Below are 17,976 nucleotides of genomic sequence, written 5' to 3'. Positions count from 1 at the left end.
TTTGGTGCCAACTTTATTCCCTCTTGTAAATATTCTTCTTTCCCCTTTTGATTTTCAGGACTATGAAACCATTGCAGGTGTTCTTGATCTGGCGACTGGGATGGTTTGTCCGATATTCTCTGCAATACGCCGTGGCCTTATAGATTATGACACAGGGGTGATTTTGCTGGAAGCTCAGGTCATTGTGTCAGGTCTAATTCTTCCAGAAACAAGGCAATGCCTTGGTATAGAAGAAGCCTTGAGATGTCAATTGATAGATGGAAAGATCTTTAACCATCTGGAAGAGTTGAGTAATTCAGCCAAAATTATTTCAAGTGGCACCCATCCTGTTGTTGGTGTTTATGACAGCAACATTATCTCAGAAATATCGGTCATTAAAGTCCTTGAGGCACGGTTTGCCACTGGAGGACTCAGGGTTCCAGCCACGGGTGAAAGATTTAATCTTGAGGAAGCTTTTCAGAGAGAACTCATCACTGCTCAGCTGTACTTCAAATTGCAAGAGAGGCAGAAGATGTGCAAGGAGCTGATTGATCCAAATACAGCTGAGAAGGTATCATTAATGGAATTAATGCAAAGAGTCACAGTAGATAAAGAAACTGGATTAAGACTACTTCGTGTAAATCAAAGAGAGTGGGGCACAATCAACTTGAAATCTGGGAGACAGATCAGTGTTCTACGGGCAGTCCATGAAGGCGTCATAGACCGTGAAGTGATGATCAGGCTTCTTGGTGCTCAGCTGTTCGCTGGTGGGCTTATTCACCCTCAGACAGGAGCTCAGCTAACAGTAGATGAAGCTTTGGAATGCGGTCTCATTGATCACGATACAGCTTCAGGCCTCCTCACTCACCAAATTCAAACAGGAGGCATTATTGACACAGCTACTGGCAGGCGGTTAACCATGGATGAAGCTGTGCAATGCAATTTAATATCATCAAGCAGTGCACTTTTGGTCCTGGAATCACAGCGGGTATTTATGGGTCTCATTTGGCCTGATTCTGGGGAGATATTTTCTGTCGACACTTCTTTGCAACAGGGAGTGGTAACAAATGAATTAGCCCACAAAATCTTGAATAACAGGCAAAAAATTGCAGCCCTTTATATCCCTGAGAGCTCATCAGTGCTCACACCTGAAGAGGCAAGCAGCCTAGGTATAGTAGACACAAATGAAGCACATGTTCTAAACACAGTAACATTGCCTGACTTGATGCCTGGCGCCAAACACTTTCAGTCTTCCCATGAAGACATCATGAACTGGGGATCAAATTCTGAAGTCAAAACATGTGCTACTAATGACCCTACCGGTGTTAAAGAAAGAGGCGGCGATGATAATTCAACTCTACAGCAGATGGAAATTCAGAAGAAATTTGTATCTTATTTGATGATGCACAGCTATATGGATGCAGGCTCAGGAAGGAGGCTACTCTTGGTTAATAGTGACTTAAATGAAAAGATTAAAATGGTGATGGAAGCAAGTGGTACAGATATTCCATTAGAAAATCAGCAAGAGTACCTTCATATTCAAGATGACAGTGTTCTTGAGAATCTGTTGGAAGCTGTAAAAACATCAGAAGGTATCAGCTCCCTTAAAAACCATCTTCATTCTGAAAGGTTGGATTCAGATGATAGAATGGAAAAACAGAGTGTTGATGCACCAAATGAACATTGTAGGAATATTAATAATGAAGCATTATGTTGGATGCCTGGAGTGCGACAGTTTCCAACAAGTGAACTCAAAGAGTATGCATATTCACAGACGATAGAGAGTCCAAGAAATTGTGTGACTGACATCAAAGAGAGCAAAGCAATTCAGGCAATTGAAGCATTAGATAATTTTGAAGGTTGTCCTGAAGTGCCATCTCTTCCTGAAAACTTAAGTGAGCATCCAAACCTTAATGAAAGTGTTCAATTGGCCAGCCAAACCAACCATGCTAATTCTTTTGAAAATGATTTAGGAAGCCATTTGAGAAAAAGTGAAGAGGTTCCAAAAGATGATCAGGTTACTCAAGTGGTAGTTTCATTGTTGCAAACTGCGGATTCATTCCAAGAGGAGGAAGTTGCCCAGACTGTGTCTTCAACAGAACACTTGCCAGCTGAAATCAGCTCGAGGATTCCAACAGAGCAGTCATCTCCATCTCATGAACACCATAAGTTCACTCTATGTCCATTGGACACGGATCTCCAAAGAGACTTTGGCGATGCTCGAAATAAAATGCTGGGCCTTGATACATCATCTGATATGCAGAATGGTGATAAAATTAACGATGGTACTCATGGTTTTGAAGACGCATTAGTGAGCAACGCAGAGCATGCTAACAAAACTTCAAACCGTGTGACTACTCAGCAGTACTTGGAAACTTCAGAAATGGTAGAATCTAATGATGCAGGCAGAAGACAAAATATTGCTGAGCTATCAATGGAATATCAAAACAGCATGGCAGATACATCTGCAAACTCTGTTCCTTTGGAATCACAGCTGCCAATTGGTAAAGATGGATTTATTTCTGATCAATTAGAAACTGAAGCAGAAACAAGCGAAGACCTCGTATGTGGGAAGAACAAAATAAGGACAATTGAAATGTTAGAAGATATTGCGGACTTACATGAAATGGTAGATTTTGTTGGTACTTCTGATGAAGAAAGATTAAGTGAAAATGCAAAGACTAATGTCATAATGAAAATGAAGGATGAAGAACAATTGCTTACAGATGACAAGAATTCTGTTGTTGCTGATAAAGATAGTAATCTTGAAAACCAGGCCAGCTTTCATAAGTTGATAGAAACACATGCAGATTTCCCAATGGAGACAGTGTTTGACGTAATGAGTTCATCAGTGGAAGAGTGTCTCTCAGTATCCAATGAAATCTTGGATCTGAGCCCTGCAGACATTGGAAGTAAAGGTGCACACTCTGCGAATGACACTGAGGGCCGTAAGGAATCAGAGCAGAAAGTAATAAAGATCATCGAAACATTGGATGACTTGGCAGACTTAGATAAAATGGAGATTGCTGAAGAATCTGTTGTGAGAGATAGTTTGTTAGAGGATGAAAGTCCAAATTCCAGTGAAGAAGGTAACAATGACAAAGTGTTAGCGAATGGATTGAGTGGACCCACAAATATGGTTGAAGATGGTGCCATTTACCAATATGCTTCAGTAGGTGATGAGGTTGAAAATGGGAGGACCAAATTCATTACAAGTGTGGAAGGATTGGACGATATCGCAGACAGCCAGGAAATGCTGTGGTTTGTTGAAGAGCTTACAGGAATGGAAGGGACTCAAATGTTTAGTCCTTCTGGAGTTGAAAATATCAAGGATGTATTTGAATGTTCCACACAAATGGTAAGCGGTGAAGTTAATTTTCTAAATAATGCAAAATTTAATTCAAATACCAGTGAACAAGATCAGCACAAACAAGTGAATATTAAGGCTGTGCAGGAAGCAATGAAGAACTGTGGAATACCTGAGCAAAGTACATCAGTGGGTAATCTAATAATAATGGATAAAGTGAAAAGTGACTGCAGTCTGGATGTAAGATGTCCATTGCAAGAGAGCCCACATGATGGTGTGGTGACACTGGAGAATGCTGAAGGCATCTGCAGAGGTCATGGGAGAAATTTGTACATCTTGGAAGAAGAGGATGAAGAATACGATGCAGACAAGATTTCTTCAGAGGCAGTTGGGAGTAGGAAATGGGACAGATCAACTTTGATGAAACATTACAAATCAGAACTTGAAACAGGTGGAATATTTGACGCTGTTACTGGTAAAAACTACAGTCTTGAGGCTGCTTTGGCACATGGACTTTTGGATGAGGAGATGGCTGTGGATGTTTTGGTTTCACAGTTCCAAGGTGGAGGTATTTGTTTTGAGGAGAGTGGTGAAAATTTAACTCTTAGTGATGCAGTGGCGAAGGGTCTTTTACCAAGTGATGTTGCTATCAAAGTGTTGGATAAGCTTGGATTGATTGGAGGATTCTATAACCCTGGTACAGGAGAAATAATGGAAGTGTCTGCTACAGCAGAGCAAGTCGTAAACAATGACCTCTTGACAAAAGTATTACTTTCGGAAAAAATGGTCTCTGGAATCATTGACCCAGAGACTAAGAAGCTGCACAGTGTTCATGATGCATTAAGACTTGGTATTTTAAACTCGTGTACAGCTCTGCATTTGCTAGATGCCCAAATTGTTTCTGGTGGCATCGTGGATCTCAAACAAGAAGACCAATTATCAGTGGCCGCAGCCTCAAAGCTCTGCCTGGTTGATGATGAAACTGCTGAACAGTTGATGAAAATAGAAAAGGCAAAAAATGGAGGGCAAGTCGACGAGGTGACCAAACAAAGGGCACTAAATTACCAGTTTGAAATGTATGGCATATTGGATCCACAGACAAAACAACCTTTGTCTGTGTTGGAAGCAGTTAACAACCACCTTGTGGAAAGGGATGATGTGCTCTCTGTTCTGCGTAAACAAGTCGTAGATGGTGGTATCATTCAACATAAATCAGGACTTCGCCTCTCTGTAGCTAATGCTTTGAGGCATGGTTTAATTAATGAAGACCTAGCTGATGACCTGTTTGAATTAGAAACATCATGCCAAACTTCAAACGCTGAGAAGAATTTGTGTTCTCAAGAAATCTCTCAGTGTTTACATTTTCCAGTGGCAATTGAAAAGAACCAGAAAATTAATGAAGACTTCATTGAATTCAAAAATGGAAAATCAGTGATTCAAGTAGAGTCTGGTGATGAAAAATTATTGAATAGTAATTTAAACAAAGAAATTAACCTTTACAAAAGCCAGGATAATTTTGGTGAAAGCCAAATTAGCATTATTCCTTACTCTAATTTGGTGAGAATAAGTAAAATAGATATAGTCACTGGGCGAAGATACTTGGCAGTAAAACCTCATGAACGATTTTTGAATGTCGAAGATGTTGAACCAATGTCAACATTACGAGTGGCAGATGTGGATCTGGCTAGCGCTCTCAAAGGGGACAAAGAGGATAAAACCTTGATATGTGCCAGAGAAGATGAAATCACTGATCAGGATGTTGGAGCAAAGAGTGAACTGAACTGTCAGATAAACTCCTCACTTTCTGGCTCCTCTGTTCCGGAAAGTGTTCAAGATATTTCCCTCAATATTGAGTTTCAGGGGCAGACTGGACAAACTCCTGAAGAAAATTTGTCCAGAAAATTGGACTACATGCCATCCAAATCACCTTGTATTGAAGATTCACTGCAAGGTGACTTTTTCTCATACATTCGAGAATGCACATCAGATATTGAGCTGGAGACTGATACATCAGAATTGGCTGGAAAAGAAAATCTTGTAACATGTGAAGAGGAACTTAATGAGGAATTTGGAAAATTGACTGCAAAGATGTTTATGGAAGAAAAATGTGTGGAAGAGATGGAGCCAAACAATTCACCAGCCAATATCATGGTTCAAGGTCTAATGAGTACCAAGGAAAATGGTGATTTGGAAGAAAGTTTTGAAGGAAGAAAGCCTGATATAATTCTCAGCCCAGATGATAAAGCACAATTGAATGGAATTTCCAAAAAAAGTAATCAAGTTGCACAAAGTTCTGGCTGTGAAGAAGGTGCAGAAGGATCTGAACAAACTGTAAACATTGGAATGGCTGTGGGGAATGTGCTGAAAGCTGTGTATATGAAATTCAATGATGCATTCAAAAGAAAACCAAGTGAAAATGAAGAAATCCCAAGTGATGCTCCAATGATAAATGAATGTGGGCAAAATAAAAAGGTGGTTGAAACTTTAAATGACCCTGCAGAACTTGTAAGTAAAGTGAAAAAAATGGAGAAAAACGTGGCCGATCCTTCTGAAGCAGGAGGAAATGAGGGTGAGATGTCAGACTATGGTGGTGAAAAATCATTGGGAGAATCTGAAAATCATTTAAGTCAAGAAAGAATCAATGAAGAAATGCGAGATCAGAATTTTGAAGGTGGTCAGAAGCTTGAGATGTCATTGGACACAACAAATAATTCATTATGGCTTGAGGATAAAGGCAATTTGGTTTTGGAAGAGGAAAGTCCTGTCCATTCAGAAAAAATGCTTGGTCTCACAACTGTTGAAAATGAGTCTTCAGAAAATACAGATGATCAAAGAACAGTCAGAATTAATGGTGGAACTGATGATAGTAAAAAGGCGGACACCTTTGATTTGAAGGAACGCAGTAGAGAGATGGAAGATGGCGCTGCAATGCCTAATGCTCAGGATGTGGCAAATTTATGTGGTGATACTTGGGCTGCTGTAAGTAAGTCAGAAATTCTCTTTGATTGTCTGAAACGAGAGCTTCTCAATGAAAAGTTTAGTGAATCATTTGGTTTGAAAGAAGAAAAGTCCTTAAAAATAGCAGAGTCGATTGCTTGTTTGAAGCCAGTAATGATGAGTGCACACGTGCAGGAAATGCTTTTTGCATTAATTGAAGAGAAAGATCCTTACAGTTTGAAAAACCAAGCCCTGGTCAGCAGCCTAATTGATGAGCTTTTCTGTGAAATAAAACATGAAATTCCAGATTTGACAGAAGACAGGCAAGTGAAAGAGACACTCTGTGAAAGATTTCTTGTGCTACTCAGCACTGCAGGAACTCCTCAAAGTATATTGCAGCAAACGGTCAAGGAGAAAAGGACTGACATGAATCAAGCAACTCAGGTGAAAGAAAATGACCAAAGTGTAGCTTGTCATGACAATGGGAATCTTGGTTCTCCTATCAGAGGGTCAGAATCACAAGAAGGCATAGAGAAGGTAGCCATTTATGACAGTGCATCAAAAGACGCTCACATTAATGATGATGATGGTACAATGAAGAGGATGATAGAAATAAAGCAAAATAGGCAGAAAGATGATCTACTAATGCAATCTGCTGATTTTTCTGATGAAGTGAAATTCTTTGAAGATGCTCAACCCAAAGTCATTTTGGAGGATGCATCTGATGACATTGGGATTAGCAACAATAAGGGTCTTGAGGAAGTGAAGGAAGTGTTGCAAGTCAGGCAAGATGGAAAATATGTAAGTGAGAATGGAAAGGAGAAAGTACCAGCTGATTCTCAACCAGATCTGGCAAACAATATTCATGAGCATACCACTGAGCTAGCAGTGAATAATTCCTGCGTTAAAGTGAATGAAGAAGACAATGCGAAGGAAAAGACACAGGTGCAGGGTGGCCAAAATACAAATGAGGACAAAAATGAAAATCTGCTGATGCAGTCTCCTTACAGTGATCAAGAATTTCGGAAGAACATTCAGGAGAGTGAAAATCTTGGCGATGCAACAAACAATGTATGGACTACAAATATAATTAATGAAAGAGGTGTGCAATCTAGTGTACACAGTACAAATGAAAGGACAAATGAAGATTCAGTTGCTACATCGTTTAGTAATCCTGTTGAAATAGAAGCAGTAATAGAAAACATTCAGGAACCATTCACCTTTGAAGATGCATCATGGATTAATGAGAATAAAGATGATGTGAAGGACATGGTTGAAACTGTTGCATGTGACCAAGATGAAAATGGAAAGAGCAGTAAGGATTTAGTGATGCAGTCTTCCGATGTAGCTTGTGAAATGAAACTATTGGAAGGCATTGAGGAAGAGACCAACATTAAACTTGAACAGCATGTGGACCACAAGACTGTTGAGGAGGATGGACAGGTTAGTAATCCTTGCAATTTATCTTCATACAATTCAATTGTGAAAAATTATAAAAGCACGAACCCAAGAATGAGTTGAATTACAGTGTTGTCTGTATCTTTACAAACATTCTCAGTCCTCATACATTAGAGCCAATATCGATTAGATAATAATGTGAGAAAATCTTAACGTGGTAGCTCATCCATATTAAATAATTTCTTGGTCTGGTACAGTCAGCACTTGTATACCCTATTCTCAATTCAGTTCAGTAGTAGTATTGAATCATTTCCTTGTAGGTTTTATAGTTAAGAAGGTTTTTGCTAGATCCATTACTTCTTTTATGTATTCATGGGAAATAGGCATCATTGGCTGGGTCAGATATTTTGCTAATCTCAAGTTGTCCTTGAAAATGGGGTGATGAGCTGCTGACTTGAATTGCTATGGCTAGACCCACAATGCTGTTTCGATTCAGTGGTATTGAAGGAACATTGATGTACAATATTTCCAAATCAGGATGGTGAGTGGAGAGGAACTTGCAAGTGGTGTATTTTCCCTTGTACCTGCTGCCATTGTTCTTTGAGATGATAGTGGTCGTGCATTTGGAAAATGTCAGTAAGATGTTAGTGAGGAGGATTTTGCAGGGTTAATAGGGCTTTTGCAATTGTTATTTCTGGTACCGAGATCACGGACAGTTCCATTTCTTGGAGACTTTCTAGTAATTGTTACAACTGAGTGGCTCGCTAGACTATTTCAGAGGCCAGTTAAGAATCAACTACATTGCTGTGGATGTGGAGTCAGCTGTAGGCCAGACCAATTAAGGAAGGCAGTTACCTTCCCTAAATGACATTAGTGAACTAGATGGGTTTTTACAACAATTGAAAGTGGCTTCATGGTCATCGTTACATTCTTAATTCAAAATTTTCTTTTTATTAAATTCAAACTGCACCATCAGTTCCAAACCTAGGTGCCCAGGATGTTCCCCTGGGTTTCTGGTTTAGTTGTGTAGCAATAATACCATTAAGTCATCGCCTTCCCAAACTACTTTAGTATAGTATTCCAAATTGTTGCTCCTGCTATTGAATGTGGGACTGTATCTGTTGAATCTCTTGTCTCTCATGTTTATTTTAAAGTTGAACAAACATTATTGGCAAAGTTTTTTTTCCTGAATGAAACATGGCAGGTGACTTTTACAATCAAATTTAGAACTCCCTGGTCATTTGGACAATATTTATCCTGCATTAGCATTTGTAAAACAGATTATCTGGTCTATATCAGATTACTGTTTTTGGAAGCTTGCTGGATTGCCATGTTTCCTTCATTTTACAGGAGTGAGTACACTTCACTGAATCAAAGGTAAGTCGCTGTCTGAAAAATACATTGATAAATCCAGATGTCATAAAAGACAGTATAAAATAGGTCATTTGCTCTGCAATGAATCAGTTATAATGAAAGTAGTAGTAGGACATTTAGAAAATAATCCACAATCAAGCATGCTTTTGAGAAAGGGCATGAAAGAGTTACAATTCTTTGAGGAAGATCAGCTGTGATCTTATCAAATGTTGGAGCAGGCTGATGCTAATTTTTGATCCTGAGTTATTGTGTTTCAACTCTGATATTCCTGACCTTTCCAGCATGAAAATGAAAAGCAAACATTTATTGAAATATCTTAATCTTATCACTTGGTGACTATTTTGGGCTTCGGACAAAGATTAGAAAATGTCAGTGACTGTAGATTTCAAGATTTCCTGAGCTTTATTTTTATGCATTTTATATCCATCATTGTTTTGTATCAAATGTTATTTAGTATATTGAGTTGATTGACATAATCACTATGTTCACTTTGTGCAATTTAATGTTTGTCTTGGAAATAATCTGTTCTTTCATAACATTACAATGACTTAGGCCAAAGCTGAAGCGTTAATTCAATTTTTGTTGCAGATATGTAACATTGCACAACAGTGTTTGGAACATGCAGAGAACTTGCAAGCTCACTTGATGTTACTCCAAGATAGGAGAATCCAACTGGAGAGCCTGCAGCCAGTTGACACGGACCTGGAAATCCTTCAAGAGCAACTAGATTACCACAAAGTAAGTAATGTATTTCATATGGAACAAGCTCATTGTGCAATTAACATTTTTTCAAATTAAAAACCATGACTGGGAAAAGTTGTGATTGTTTTAAATATAACTTATGTAATGTAGCAATGTATTGGACTGCCTTTCTCAAGATTGCCTTGGAGTAGACATAAAGGAGATTAACTGGAGTGGTACCAGACACTTTAGTTACTTGGTGGGATGAGAGATGTTGGAATTATGGATGTAATTTTGCTCGCTGAGCTGGAAGGTTCATTTTCAGACTTTTCATCACCATACTAGCTAACATCATCGGTGAGCCTCCGCTGAAGCGCTAGTTTTATGTCCCGCTTTCCATTTATATGTTTAGGTTTCCTTCAGTTGGTGATGTCATTTCCAGTGTCAGTGATGTCACTTCCTGTTCTTTTTCTCAGAGGGTGGTACATGGGTTCAAGTTGATGTGTTTGTTGATAAAGTTCCGGTTGGAATGCCATGCTTCCAGGAATTCTTGTTCATCTCTCTGTTTGGTTTGTCCTAGGATGGATGTGTTGTCCCAGTCAAAGTGGTGTCCTTCCTCATCTAGATGTAAGGATACTAATGATAGTGGGTCATGTCCTTTTGTGGCTAGTTGATGTTCATTAATCCTGGTGGCTATTTTTTTGCCTGTTGTCCAATATAGTGTTTGTTATAGTTCTTGCAAGGTTTTTTGTAAATTACATTAATTTTGCTTGTTGTCTGTATAGAGTCTTTTAAGTTCATTAGCTGCTGTTTTAGTGTGTTGGTGGGTTTGTGGGCTACCATGGTGCCAAGGGGTCTGAGTAGTCTGTCAGTCACTTCCGAGATGTCTTTGATGTAGGGGAGAGTGGCTAAGGTTTCTGAACGGGCTGTGTCTGCTTGTTTGGTGAGATATCGGTTGGCTGTGTTCATTGGGTACCCCTTCTTTTTGTGGCGATAGACCCGATCCCACAATCAGAGAACTGAATCACAGCCTTACTCAAAAAACTTCAGAAATCAGAGAATTAAACAAGACTGACTGATCCAACACACCATGCTTCTACAGATTACCGAAAATTTTCACAAACCAGGAGTCCATCTCAGACCCATAGTCTCACTACCTGGAACACCAACGTACAGATTATTCAAGGAACTACACCAAAGACTAAAACACCTAGCAGAAGACTCATACCACTCTATTCACTCCACACAAGGAGTTCTGAACACCATCAAAGACACCAAGATAGAAGAGGATGAAATAATGGTCTCCTTTGACATAACAGCCCTGTTCACATCCATCAACATCAACCTGGCCAAAGAAACACTGACTACAGTATTAAAAGAACAAAAGACACATATTCCAAACACCACCAACTTCATCAGCAAGTACAACGTTGTCCAGCTAGTGGACCAATGCCTGACCACCCACTTTACTTTAAATAACGAAACCAATGGAACAGCCATAGGATCTCCGATATCAGGGTTCTTAGCAGATGCAGTAATGCAGAGACTTGAACAAACAGCTCTGCTGACCATCCAACCCAAACTTTGGGTCCGCTATGTGGATGACACCTTTGTCATCACTAAATGAAACAAATTAGAGGAAACCATCAAGATCATCAATAATATCCTTACTGGCACAAAATTCACTAAAGAGGAGGAAAACAACAACAAACAACAATTCCTAGATGTCACAGTAGAGCAAGCAGCCAATGGGGATACTTCAAACCAGCGTCTACATGAAAACAACATATACAGACAAATACTGAAGTACAGAAGCAGTCATACCAACACCCACAAATGAAGCTACATTAGAACATTACTTCAATGAGCCACAACACACTGCAGCATTGAGGAACTATGAAGAGTAGAGGAAAATCACCTATACAGTGTATTCAAAAAGAACGGGTACCCAATGAACACTATCATTAGTATCCTGACATACAGATGAGGAAGTACACCACTTTGACTGGGACAACACATCCATCCTAGAACAAGCCAAACAGCAACACAAACGAGGATTCCTGGAAGCATAGAATTCAACAAACACATCAACTTGGACACTATCTACCACCCTCTGAGAAAAAGAACAGGAAGTGACGTCACCATCACAGGAAATGACATCACCACCACAAGGAAACCTAAACACAAATAGAAAGCAGGACATAACAATGCTTCACCAGAGGCTCACTGGTGATGTGACCTAATATGGTGATGAAATGTCTGCAAACAAACCTTCCAGCTCAGTGAGCAAACTTACATCCAAAACCACAACCTGAGCTACAAATCTTCTAAGAACTCGCTAAGATGTCAGAATTGTTCTTGTCAGGAACAGAAAGGATTTAGTAAAGATGTTCAAAACAGCGAAGAGTTTTGATGGAGTTACTAGTGGATGGAGAGAAATATACCATAGGCAGGAAGTTTAATTACCAGAGACCACAAATTTAAGATGCTTGGCAAAACAAAAGGGAATGCAGTGAGTTATGATGATCTGGAATACACTGGCTGAAAAGGTGGTGGTGAAAGCAGATTCAGTTCTAACTTTTAACAAGGGGCTGGGCATAGATCTAAGAAGAATAATAAGTAATGCTTTCAGGAGAGAGTAGGAGAATGGGAGCAGGATGTCGTTTTTCAAGAGGTGGTACAAGCCAATGGGATAAATGGGCTGCTTACATGCTGGAAGATATTATGGTGTGAGTTTAGTTCATTTGTGTGCAGATACAGGGTAACCCTATGAAGCAGCTTTCAGTGTAACTAGGATTACATCATCTGTGCATTCAGTGCATGCTTTAGGAATACGTTCTTCATTTGAATTTGAATTGCATTCCTGAAAATTACAACATAAAATGAAACAACTAAGCAAATCATGTTTACCTATTGAATTACACCCTGTCAAACCCTTCACATTGCTAAATTCCTTTATTGATAATTAAATAACTTATAAACTGAATTTAAAAATAAAAATGCAAAAGACATAAAACTTTTACTTTACAGTATTTTTTGTTTGCTACTCCTCCTGCTTCCCAAACCTCCTGCTTGCCACAGCTCCTGCTTTCTAACCCTCCTGGTTACAATGGGCTATTCCTGTTATTGCCCTCACACCAGTTTTGGGTCTCTCTCACTACTTAATCCACCCTCTTGTTGCCAATCCTCCCACCCTGCAGCTTCAACTACTCCCTCACTCTCCTGCTCACTGGTTATCATTCCTCAACTCACTGAGAGTTTCATCTGGTGCATGTACTTCAACCACTCTTGCTGCCTCTGCTCACGTCCAAAGGCCTCGCTCCCAGCCAGGTCTCAGGAAAGGGAAGCAACGATCAGGAGCATTTGCTTCTGGACCATTGGGATCTGTAATTCTTCTGCTCCAGAGCTCCCAACTTCAGATCAATCTGGGTTTTGAAAGGGAACACAGGTTCAGTAGAGGGCAATGATGAACGTGTCAGTGGGAGGTGTTTGGAAAAGCAAAGGTCAGCAAGAGGATGAATCATGAAACAGCAGAGATTGAAAACTGGAGGGTGGGTTTGGGAGCAGGAGAGACCACACACTGTGGTGAACAGGTCACACAGTTTGAGTTCATGCTAGTGGACAGTTACTTAAAAATCTTGCAATGTTATGCAAAAATACATGCCCCGTTTTTAAAGCGAAATAACATGAAACTGGCTCACATTAAATGGGGACTTATGTAAATTATGCACAGCATTAATTCCACTTTTGAAATCATGTTGGATTGTTGTATCAAAACAGTCATCTCTTAAACCAAGATGCAGAATGATCGAACATACCTTCAAAATTAAGAAAATTTTATTGGATTGACTGCGTGAAAGTAAACCCACTCGTGAGGCTTTCCAAAATTCTGGGCCTTTGTTATTAATTGATCAATAATGAATCTGTTAGCAAATTCAGGAGCAATATCTTGATCCAGAGGATGATGAGGATGTGAAACGTGTTAGTAGTTAGTGTGTTTGGGGTGAAGAGGAGCTTCATATGAATATAATTGCTGGTATAAATCTGAAATTAAGCTATGCAGTCCATGTTATTTTAAGAAGTCTAAAAATATTTGAGCATAAATTTACAGAGTTCAAACTATCTACTTTTAAATATTTAGAGTCTTGTTTAGGTATTGTGAATAGTGAGGTTGCCACTCCCACAAGTGGCCCGATGTTCTGGCCAATATTGTCCATCAGTATGTTTTTGCTGTCCTCTTTCCCCTACCCATGCTGTCCGCAACTCTCCACTCTAACTCTTATCCACTCTCTTCTCATTCAATGCCTTCCTCCTGCCTCCCTCTGTCCTCGTACTACCTATCCCCACGCCTCTTCCCCTCTCTCCGCACCAATCTCCTGGCACTCCGCTCTCAGCTTCCCCCTTGCCCCCTTCTCTCTCCGTCTCTCTCTCTCTCTAAGCCTACACTTCTCCCCCTCCCATTCTCTCTCTCTCTCTCTCTGTTCCCCCATCCACCCTCCCTCTCTCCCTCCCTCCCTCTCTCTGTGCCCATGCTTCTCTCTCCCTCCACCATCTCTCTCTCTTTCTCTCCCTCCCTCTCTGCCTCTCACTCTTTCCCTGCTTCCACACACCAACTCTCCTATGCCCCCTGTTGGAGGAGAGATATCAAAAAGAAAGCTTGAGTCCTGCGTCTCATAGCACAAGTCTTCTTATCTATATAGATTACCTATAATGTGGAAATGGGTCATTTGGCCTAACAGGTCCTCTGAAGAATATCCCACCCAGGCCCACCCCACGTCCTCTCACCCTGTATTGCCCGAGTCTAATGCACTTAACCGACACCCCCCCGCACATGATGGGCAATTTAGCACAGCCAATTCACCTAACCTGTACGTCTTTGGACTGTGGGAGGAAACTGGAGATTGTGTTAATTCCACACAGTCACCCAAGGCTGGAATTAAAAGTGGGTCCCTGGTGCTATGAGGAAGCATGCTAACCACTGAGCCACTGTGCAAGTCGATCATTATTCAAGCCCTTTGCCAATGCAGCATGTGAGAGGTTCTTGGAAACAGTTTCCACCAGACAGTCTGCCTTTCTCAGCCAAGTACAGCATTTTGATGCATTCTAAAAAGTGCATGTAACATTGATGTCGTTGTTCACCAGATCTCCCGTAATCTCCACATCCAATCCAATAAACACGCGATCAATAGTGGACAACTCTATGGACAGCCCTAGGTCTTCCCGTGATCTCATAATGTTTACCAGACACCTCTATCATCTATCTTTGGGATCTTACCAGGCACCTCATTCAATCACATTCCAATACTGACAGTTATACTTCTTCCCAGATATTTGCCAGCTGCATCACGCTAATTCCCAATAAACACAATATTTGCTTATCACTAATGATTTTTTCGAATTCTGTTAGGCAGTTTATATTCCCTAATTTATGTAACCTAATTACATGAGATACAAAAGAACGCGAATTATTACCAATTGTTATAAAGTTTATAATTTAAAAGTTTGGCATACTATAGGATTTGACTTTTCCTTCTACGTTTAACTAAATAGTAAACTTGGTGTCTGTGGTTAGTGCCCAGGTGTCTCTTAGCTAGATTTTTCAAGAATGCGCCTTATCAAAATGCTTATGTGCTTAGTGCTGCCTGTGATTAGAGTGGTGCTGGAAATGCACTTCAGGTCAGGCAGCATCCGAGGAACAGGAAAATGGACGTTTCAGGCAGGAGCCCTTCACCAGGAATGAGGCTGGAAGCCTCGGGGTGGAGAGACAAATGGGAGGGGGTAGGGCTGGGGAGAAGGTAGCTGGGAGTGCAATAGGTGGATGGAGGAAGGGGTAAAGGTGATAGGTTGGAGAGGAGGATGGAGCGGATAGGTGGGAAGGAAAATTGACAGGTAGGACAGGTCATGAGGATGGTGCTGAGCTGGAAGTTTGGAACGGGGGTAAGATGAGGGGAGGGGAAATGAGGAAACTGGTGAAGTCCACATTGATGCCCTGGGGTTGAAGAGTTCCAAAGCAGAAGATGAGGTGTTCTTCCTCCAGGCATCGGGTGGTGAGGGAGTGGCGGTGGAGGAGGCCCAGGACCTGCATGCCCTCAGCAGATTGGGAGGAGGCGTTGAAATGTTCAGCCACGGGGCCATGGGGTTTATTGGTGCGGATATCATGAAGATGTTCCCGAAAGAGCTCTGTGGGAAGGTGTCCAGTCTCCCTAATGTAGAGGAGACTGCAGATGCAATAAACGACATATGTTGAAGTGCAGGTGAAACTTTGATGGATGTGGAAGGCTCCTTTGGGACCTTGGACGGAGGTGAGGGGGGGATGTCGGCGTAAGTTTTGCAATTCCTGTGATGGCATGGGAAGGTGCCAGATGGAGAGAGTGGGTTGTTGGGGAGCGTGGACCTGATCAGGTAGTCACTGAGGGAGCGGTCTTTGCAGAAAGCGGATAGGGGTGGGGAGGGAAATATATCCCTGGTGGTGGGGTCTGTTTGTAGCTGGCGGAAATGTTGGGGGATGATGCAGTTTATGCGGAGGTTGGTGGGGTGGAAGCTGATGACCAGGGGGTTCTGTCCTTGTTGCGGTTGGAGGGGGGGCTTTTGAGGGCAGAAGTGCGGGATGTGGATGAGATGCGTTGGAAGACATATTCAACCACGTGGGAGGGGAAATTACTGTCTTTAAAGAGAGAGAGGCCATCTATCACCCCTCAATTCAAAGCTATGTCCCCTCATGCTAACCATCATCATTCGAGAAAAAAGGCTCTCACTGTCCACCCTTTCTAATCCTCTGATCATCTTGTATGCCTCTATTAAGACACCTCTCAATCTCCTTCTCTCTAACGAAAACAGCCTCAAGTCCCTCAGCCTTTCTTCATGAGACCTTCCCTCCATACCAGGGAAGGGGATATCTCCTCTGCACCCTTTCCAATGCTGTCACATCCATCGTTGTCTGTATCCCCCTCACACTGACTCTCTTACTGTCCCTCTCTCTGTCTTTGTCCCACATTCTCTCCTCTTTGCCCCAACACATCTCTCTGACTCTGCATCTGGATGCCTTCTCTCTGTCCCAGGACTGTCCTTATTTCTTTATCCCATTAAAGTCAGCTGATTTTAGATGTACCTGTCGAATGATGTTTTGTTAAGACCCTTATGTCATACTGTAAATGAGTAAATTCTCATGGTCTGTCATGTGGAATTGTTCATGTAAACCTGTTTTCCAGTTAGTAAAGTGTGAGCTGGAGGAGTCAGTAACACGCGATCTGAAAGCTGCCGAGAAATTTCTGGATAGTGTTCACCTGGATCCTGATGAACCATTACAGAAGAATTTGGAAACTGACTGTAAAGATTTACAAACGTCTCTCCGGGACATGATTGATGTGTGTGCGAGCAGGGTCGAGGCCCTGTCAAGTGCCATTGAAATAGAACAGGTCTGTTGTATTGCCTTTCCAAATATTTTACAAATGATCCTCCTCTATTATGTCAAAATGAATACTTCGAGTTTAGACTTTCTGTGTTACTTTCAAAATTATAAGGAGCACTTTATTATTGTTGGGCTGTCTCCTGACTCACGTTTTGTGGGGTCCTCTGTAAATCTGTATACACGCACACCCCCAAATTGTTGGAGGTAGATTTTTGTAAGGTAAAGCTACCAAGGAAAAAAAAGTGGTAAAGCAAAGTGGTGTCAATGCTGTTAAGGTTCAAGTCAGTCCAACTTTAATGAATGATGATGAAAACTCAAGACTAAAGGGCCTTTTTCAGATGTTCCAGGAATGCCTGTTTTGTATTCAGAGTTCGATATCCTGCATTATAAACAATAACTGGTGGAATTCCACTTGTGTCCTGTGACTGTGGGTCTGTTGCTGATCATATTGTCTGCTGAGATCAATCACTTGCCAATAAAACACTAGCCTCCAACTGTTTCTACTCAAAATAACCAGAGCATTCTAGGAGCCGCAGTTTTGAAAATTACATTAATGCAAATGGTTAATGGGTTTGTTTTGAGTTTAGATGCCATCTGTGATTAATGATTTTAACAATGGCTCCATCTGGGCCATACCGTCCTCTGGTTTTAATACAAACTGATTGACATTTCTATTCTGCTTTTCAGTCTAAGATCAAGGCGATGCATCAGGAGCTCCTTACCACACTGGATCATCTGTCCACTCACATACAAGAAAATGCAACCGCCTTAGAAACTCTGTTCCCAGACATGTCCAGTGATTTGGAAACTGTTGAAAGCTGTATACAGCAACGCAAGGCAAGTGTTGCAGGCAAATTCTGTAACTCTCGAAAATGGTTATACTTACACTGGA

At 41.0% G+C, this 17,976-nt stretch overlaps 1 protein-coding gene across 20 annotated transcripts in view; it reads left to right on the top strand.

Annotated features, from left to right (window-relative positions):
* Positions 1-17,976, top strand: part of dst (dystonin) — a 617,802-nt gene that overhangs the window by 336,430 nt on the left and 263,396 nt on the right. For 13 of the 20 annotated variants that reach the window (XM_087979186.1, XM_087979173.1, XM_087979215.1 and 10 more), the window contains 4 exons: positions 59-7,666; positions 9,584-9,733; positions 16,885-17,091; positions 17,772-17,921. The exons of the other annotated variants lie outside the window; for them this stretch is intronic. In XM_087979186.1, coding sequence (XP_087835312.1) covers positions 59-7,666; positions 9,584-9,733; positions 16,885-17,091; positions 17,772-17,921 — 8,115 coding nt within the window. The remainder of the gene's footprint in view (positions 1-58; positions 7,667-9,583; positions 9,734-16,884; positions 17,092-17,771; positions 17,922-17,976) is intronic. 20 annotated transcript variants of the gene reach the window in all.

This window comes from Chiloscyllium plagiosum, unplaced genomic scaffold (genome assembly GCF_037043375.1).
Source record: "Chiloscyllium plagiosum isolate Xiang-an unplaced genomic scaffold, Cpla_swu_hap1 HiC_scaffold_3, whole genome shotgun sequence".
Classification (NCBI taxonomy): Eukaryota; Metazoa; Chordata; class Chondrichthyes; order Orectolobiformes; family Hemiscylliidae; genus Chiloscyllium; species Chiloscyllium plagiosum.
Note: the sequence above shows the minus strand (reverse complement) of the source record. Positions and strands in the feature narration are given on the sequence as shown.